The 7,560-nt window shown below is 31.5% G+C and overlaps 2 protein-coding genes across 6 annotated transcripts in view; one reads left to right on the forward strand and one right to left on the reverse strand.

The window, feature by feature from the left end:
- Window positions 1-4,306, forward strand: part of LOC119834188 (uridine phosphorylase 1-like) — an 11,372-nt gene extending 7,066 nt beyond the window's left edge. For 3 of the 5 annotated variants that reach the window (XM_038358499.1, XM_038358496.1, XM_038358495.1), the window contains 4 exons: window positions 795-933; window positions 1,284-1,477; window positions 1,598-1,671; window positions 1,889-4,306. In XM_038358499.1, coding sequence (XP_038214427.1) covers window positions 795-933; window positions 1,284-1,477; window positions 1,598-1,671; window positions 1,889-1,997 — 516 coding nt within the window. In that variant the 3' untranslated portion in view covers window positions 1,998-4,306. Of the gene's footprint in view, window positions 1-794; window positions 934-1,283; window positions 1,478-1,597; window positions 1,672-1,754; window positions 1,817-1,888 lie in introns of all 5 variants that reach the window. The other 2 variants (XM_038358497.1, XM_038358498.1) reach the window with 2 other exon arrangements.
- Window positions 4,307-4,484: 178 nt separating this feature from the next.
- LOC119834187 overlaps window positions 4,485-7,560 on the reverse strand; it is an 8,670-nt gene continuing 5,594 nt past the window's right edge. The window contains exon 2 of the mRNA XM_038358494.1: window positions 4,485-6,008. Within this exon, the coding sequence (XP_038214422.1) occupies window positions 4,620-6,008 (1,389 nt within the window). The 3' untranslated portion in view covers window positions 4,485-4,619. The remainder of the gene's footprint in view (window positions 6,009-7,560) is intronic.

Consider the following 7,560-nt stretch of genomic DNA (forward strand, 5'->3'; position numbering starts at 1 on the left):
AAACTTTCACGTTTATAATCTTAGCAGGATCTGGATGGAGATGTACCACGGGCGAAGCCGGGGCGGACCGCTAGTAATATAATAAAATAGGAAATGCAAATAATTATTTTATTTACTTAAACTAGAAAACAAAAATACTAATTCGGTGTTTTAATTTTTTTGTTAAGTTATTCAGATATAAAATAGGCAAAATATAAAATAGGTATTTTGTATTTGTATTTTAAATACAAGTATTTCAAATAAGCCACATCTCTGCAAATTCATAATTTACTAATTTCATAGTAACTCTGACCGCGTGTCTTCTTTCGTGTAAAATTAATAAGTCTTCTTTAATGAGAGTTAATTTAACTTTCTAAGAAATTAAAAATATTAGCTGGGATATTGACAATTAAAGTAACAAAAAATTTGCAATTTCTTCTTGGTTGGTTTATTTGATACGATTTTAATGAAAATAGAAAGCTAAAGCTAAAGTTTTTTATATTTATTGATTTTGAGTAGTGGAATAATTAGTGTTGTCTTTTTTTTTACTTATCTATCTTACTTATCTACACTAGCGGTCCGCCCCGGCTTCGCCCGTTGTACATATATAGCCTTCCTCAATAAATGTGCTATCTAACACTGAAATAATTTTTCAAATCGAACCAGTAGTTCCTGAGATTAGTGCGTTCAAACGAACAAACAAACAAACTCTTTAGCTTTATAATATTAGTATAGATTCGCAATTGCGTTCTCAATGTATTTCAAATGAACGTAGAAACTAATAATATTGAAAAATAATCATCGTTTTTAAATAGATGGTGCTCGGCAAAACACTTCAAAGGCCAGCCAAATTAGATAGAAGATTGGCGAGGGAGCTTAAAGCCTTGGCGGATCCCGAAGACCCTTACGATACAGTCACTGGCAAAACCATGTGTACTTATGATTTCTATGAAGGTAATTGTCATACTTTACTTACTGCATGAACAATATTTGCAATTAAGTGAAAAAATAATTTCGTCTGTTACAATTGCTGAGAAGCTGTTATCATGCTTTGTTCGTATTTTTTCTTTACAATTATGTGACACACAAAATAAAATATTATATAATTTAATCTTGTAAATTGACGCTTTGTATTCTCATTTAAGTAATGGATTGAAATGTAAAGCAAAATTGGCTAACGTTCATTTGACACTGGATTGCGTTATGTGTAGTAATAGGAATTGTAACAATAAAAACTTATTCGCTTCTATAGGTATGTCTTTTATAGATGATCTGAATAGATAAATACGTTATGTAAATTGCAGGCCAGGGTCGTTTAGACGGTGCATTCTGTGATTTCACTGAGGCGGACAAGATGGAATACCTTGAAAGGGTCCACAAATCTGGGGTCGTGAATATTGAAATGGAGTCGCTCGCTTTTGCGGCGCTCACTCACCACGCTGGTATAAAAGCGGCTGTTATTTGTGTCACGCTGCTTGATAGACTGAAGGGAGATCAGGTTAATATGATATTTATTTGGTGATATAAGAAGGTATATGGTTATATGGCCATTGCAATCTTAGTAAAGATTTATCTATATAGTATCGTTATTGATTTACACTTAAAAAAATTAATTCAGGTCTTAGCGCCTAAAGAGGTTCTGGACGAGTGGCAGCAGCGTCCTACGAAACTTGTCTCTCGTTACATCAAACGGTACGTTATTTCTACCTATTACGTATGCTTATAATCTAACATTTTTGAAGGTTTATTTTTTTTAATTTGAGTTATTTTTTCAGTAGATACTTATAATGCATGCATTACACGTACAAGATCTATTTTTCAATCACACATTAATCGGGTATGTTGGTATGCTTTACGTTTTATGTTACATTGTTTCGTAAAACTAATATTCACACATTTTTCCATACAGATATTTGCAAATGAAAGGTCGCCTTTCTTTAGACGGCCACGGTTCAGTCGCTGTGAAGAGCCCACGACGATTTAAACTTGTTCAGCAGGAGTCTGAAACTTACGATTAAATTATTTGTCTTGACTCAAAACATGGAACTATAAATGAATATTTGTACGTTCAATGACGAGTTATTTTATCAATGAAGATGACGTTAGAAAGGCTAGATTTTACCTACACAGTATGAAAATTAGTATGTGTTTGGGCACTTTAGGTCTGTATTAAGCAGATTATTAAAGTATTAGAAATGTCTGTCATTTGGTTAATATTGCACCGAAAAATTTTACTCGTATGTTTTGCATGTATTGAATTTAAATGATTCGATGCGAAACGTTATATAACGTGTTAAGTTATGGGTACAAAATCAAAATGATAATGAAATGTTTGTGTACTGCCATTATTATCATATTCCTTCTATTACTATAAGACCCTGTTCGTTTTTCTATAAGATTCACGTATCTCTTACAACTTATATTACACACAGTACATTGTTTGATTAAACACGTATAATTTAATATTGGTGGACTTACTGACTTCGATCAACGAACTGATTGATGCCTATCGCAAAAAACTGTAAATTAATAGAAAACTTATTATGTATAATAGATGTTGCCGTTTTATTATACCGCCGTTACGGAAAATATGTAGATTGCATTTTATCAGTGTTGTATTTTATATAAATATTATAGGTATTTTACTTGGCATTTTGAATTTTTTATCTGCAGTGTTTATTGATGGTAATGAGTTGAAAAGTGAAATATACATAAGTTACTGTTAGATTAAAATTACATAGTAGCGAGATTGCACTTGTATTTCTTTTGATGAAATTTTATTGTTGTTTATAACAGTTTGAATACGTATTTTTCTGTGCGTTTATTGTAGATTTGTTATTTCCTATTATTTTTAGTATTTTATACCAACATTGATATAAAAACATATCTCTATTTCTAACCGAGTTCTATTCTACTTAAGCATTTTATTATAAATGTCTTTGACCAAATACATTTTTATGAATAAGAAAATTGTGACAGTTAAAGGCTACAACTTGATATTTGTTTCCTGCACTGGTTTTAAATGTAGATTGCCTAGACACGATCTACTTAAAAATTATTGGAAATATTCTGTATGTACCTATCTACCCTTAACCGTATTGTATATTTTATAAAATTTTCTATCGTTTTATTACCACAATACAAAATGATGTTTTAAAACATTTTTGACTGTTATTTGTCTTTTAATGTAATAAGCATTCTACTTGTAGAAATAAAAACATTGACGTTAATATAATACACTTCCGTTCTACTTAAAATGTCTAAGACATATTTCTCGCAATTAAACATTTTATGATATAAAGTAGATATTATTAATTGACCTTACCGCTGACTAATAAGCAAGTACTTGGTTTAATTCGTATTCAAATTTGTAATTACTTATCGTAATAATACTTCAAATTAATAATTTCGATATACCCTGTAGGTATAAAATACTTGAATATATTAATACTTAAGGATTTATCAAAGTCGAGAGGGGCTTATGATGTACTTTGCCTAAATTGAGTTCCTAAATGAACGGTAACGTTATTTCCAATTGACTTTTCCATTTCCATAAAATTATGTCACTATATATCTGTCTGTATGCCGTTATAAGTTCTGTGTGTAGACGTCTTCTTTATGAATATAATGTAGAGTGGAGGTACAACGTATGATAATTTGTACCTTAGCTTAGTATCGGCTATAAAGTCGAACTCTAATGTGCTTCCACAATATTGTATTTTATTGTTGTTGATTGTTCATACACAAGCTGTTGTCGATATTGCTTAAGGCGTTACGGTCTTGTTAATTAGTAGATGTAGAATCTCGACACGGACCTAATGTTAAGAATGTTTCCGTGTAATTATCTAATTGAAATATTTAATAAAAACATATATGTAAGTTAGTTATTTAATCAACGATTGAGTTTACGATGGTAATGACAAATTATTATAAATAGATAGATAGTTCACTATGAATATATCACTTGTATTCTATGGCACCAATATTAATTATTATAGCCTCTATTAATGTAATTAATTAAGTATTTGTAAGTGTTATACAAACTAGAAAAAATCATAAAAATATGTTCTTTCTTCTCGCTAACCTTAGAAAATGAGTGGACAAAACCTTATACTTCATAATGAACAATTCTATAGATCCTATCTACCGTTAATTAAAATGAACAATATATGAAAAATTATATCCATTGTTGCTACTGTTTTATCTAAAATATAATATGTTGCACCCCTCTTCTTTTCGGTTTAGAGTTGTATATAAATTTTAAGGTTTGTCTATAATATTGGCTTACATGTGTTAAATATTTAATAAAAAACTTCTGTTTCACCAATATTCTTTTTATTTAAATACTTTTAGAGAAGTGTTTTACAATTGTTAATAATAATAAGGAAATGGTATTTGACGAATTCACATTAAATGAATGAATGAATTAATTACTGCAATAGAATTTTCGAAAATGCATCCAACGAATAGTTTACCTTAAGGGATTCATGATTAAAAAAACACATCAGTCTTACTATATGTTTATTTTAAACAACCTACAGAACTTAAAAATATGCAGTCGAAACAAATTCGTTTCAAAATGGCAACAAATAGATTACTGAGCAATTTCTAGTGTTTGATATAAATTGATATTATACCAACTACTTGAGCTGTAGGAACTTCATAAGTGCATCGTGAATCAGACGAGGACTAGCTTCACTGTCAGCTGTGTACCGGACACCTCTCAACGCTCCGTCTTCGTTTCTAACTACGCCATACTCCCCAACTATAAAGCCGTCGGAAGTTCTTTCTTCTACCCTATATTTCCTATATTGTCGTCCTTCGACTACGTAACCTACTTTACAGTTTTCTTGCTTACAGTTTTCAGGATTGCTGTTGGGTTGAACACCGTGGCTGCGACCATCGGTCATAACGCTCACTTTCTCATCTACTTCATAATTTTTTTCAGGTTGATGTTCGGTTAATCTGTGTTTGCTATATGAAGGATTGGTGGCAACATTGTGCGGTGTGGTACTGTAAGTGCTAGAGTAAGCTGTCGTGTCGGTGCGTTGTAACCAAGGATTACGGCTAGTCGGAATTTCTTCCGGTCGTAGGTGTAAGGATGCTGGTTCGCTATAAAATTTTGCTGGTTCACTATAAATCTTTGATGGCTCGCTATATATTTTGGCTGGTTCACTATACACCTTCGCAGGCTCACTATAAATTTTGGCGGGTTCGCTATAAAATTTAGCAGGTTCACTATAAACTTGAGCCGGTTCACTGTACACTTTTGACGGTTCGTTATAATACTCAGGCAGTCCTGGCTGGCTTGGATTCATATACTTTGAGCTATGTTCGTTATAATTTAGTAACTTAGGGGTGTCATGTACAACATTAAAACTTACTGTAGTTAGTTTCTGATTGTTTTCGCCTTGTCTATGTAAATAACTTTTAGAAGAATATGATAAAGGAATAGATCTAGCCAACGGGACATTTTCTACGAGTTCACCATCTTTTTCTTCAATAACAGATGTGTTTTGAATTGAAGAATCTGCTACAGAATCGACAGTTTCATTAGAATGATTATCACTTGGTCGGGCCTGAAATACACGCTCTGAATGACTGGGAACGTGATTTTCTTTTTTTGCTTGCAATTGTTTTATATATTCAATATTAGCACCGGCAAGATGTGGTGGCAAGTCCGTTATTGGCTCAGACGTTTGATAAGTGCTTGTTAAAAAATCGTAATTTGTAGCTGAAGGATAAGACCCTGTTACATCAGCAGTCTCTGTTGTTATAGGTTCATTAGTAGTATAAATATTTATTTTAACGGGAGGACTCGGTTCTTGTTTAACTTTTCCTGTTCCTCTTCCAACAGCTACTGAAGATGTTATTCTCACAGATATGATTTGTTCATCGTTTTCTGAATCATCTGCATGCTTTGGTGTGTATTGAGCGGTATCTATTTTTTGATCGCCATTGTTATATCTGGTGCGATGTATTATTTGGCTTTGTGCCGACTGTATGTTCATCAATATGTACGGCAAAATCTGAAAAGAAAAAACAAAACCTTTTGTTTAATAAACGTATAATATTCATGACCGTATTTTTGGCATACACTTTATTAAGCCTAAAATTGACGTTTAAAATATTTTCTGTTCTCAAATTTTATGACACTTTAAATTAAATATTATAAAATTTATAATTGGCATAGGCATAGATATGCTAAACGTTCTTTAAAACCCCCATTCGAAGCATCCATATCCGAATGGAATATTTGTAAGCAGAATATGAAAATACGTGTATGATTTCCAATAAACTAAATAAATAAAAAATTTATTTATCTACACCGAAATCTTATTTGCATATTCATTGTTGCCGGATTCATTGGTCGGAGAAATAAAACCTTTGAGATACTAGTTTGACTTATCAAATAAGTAGAGGAGGAATGTTAAATGTTTTTCGTCATTTCTTAATACGTAAACGACATAAATATAATTACGCTTTATATGTTTTAAAATGAAATAATATACCATATAAGTTAAGCTTTTATGGTCACTTAAGTGCGATAATGTCAACTCAAAATTTATGTTGGTACATAACCATTTGTTTCCCATTGTACTTACGAGATTCAATTTTATAATCCTTTCATATTTTTGTGCAATATATACATTATTTTTATTGATGTCAGAGATTTTAATAAAATATAGGAGGGATAAGATCGTTGAATAAAGTCCGGCCTTTAGGCTTTATATTGATCAATGTTTTCGAGTTTTGTTATTTCATTTTGCGTTCAATAAAGATCAGGTATCTGAACCAGGGCGGAAATCGTTAATTGAATGGCTCAGTAATGACGGGTGGTGGCTGTCAGTGACCCCGCACTGGCCTTGCGATCGAGTGTTGATTTCTAGACTACAGTAAGAAAATACCTACTTATCATCATGATACATAGCAACAATTATACATAAATATTTATCAAAATTTAATGGGAATTTAGTATGCTCCTAGTTAATATAAACTTTAATTTGTTTTGTAATAAAAAGAAAGATACTCTTTTATTATGTTAATATTGACATTTTGAAATGTTAAACTTGTTAATATTTTGTACATGACTGACTGAAAAACTAACACAAAAAAATGGCGCCACACTGGATATTTATGATGGAGCATGGACCTGTATTAGGTACATATAGTCCAGGATCCATCGCCCATTTTTGCACTTGATTACTATCAAGCTAATAATCCGTGAGTAGCTTTATTTTGATGAGACGCCCAATAATTTCCTGTACGAAACTTTCGATTGTGGTAGCTAACAGAGGTAGCAAGGATAAAATATGTTGATTTGATGATTCTCAAATATTTATTACTAACTGATTTTTTTTTTGTTAAATCTCAAGACAATTATCTAAATTATTCGAAAAAATATTTGTCCTACAAAATATATGGTTTGATCAAAGAGTCCCCTCTTTCCGACATGTATCGATAACGAGGTTTTCATAAATGATTACTAACCAGCTGATTTTATTTTTTTTTACTTAGTTAATATTCATGTAATTTAACAGACATATTGTCCTACAAATTGCGCGGTACGTTATCCTGGTC

This window comes from Zerene cesonia, chromosome 19 (genome assembly GCF_012273895.1).
Source record: "Zerene cesonia ecotype Mississippi chromosome 19, Zerene_cesonia_1.1, whole genome shotgun sequence".
Classification (NCBI taxonomy): domain Eukaryota; kingdom Metazoa; phylum Arthropoda; class Insecta; order Lepidoptera; family Pieridae; genus Zerene; species Zerene cesonia.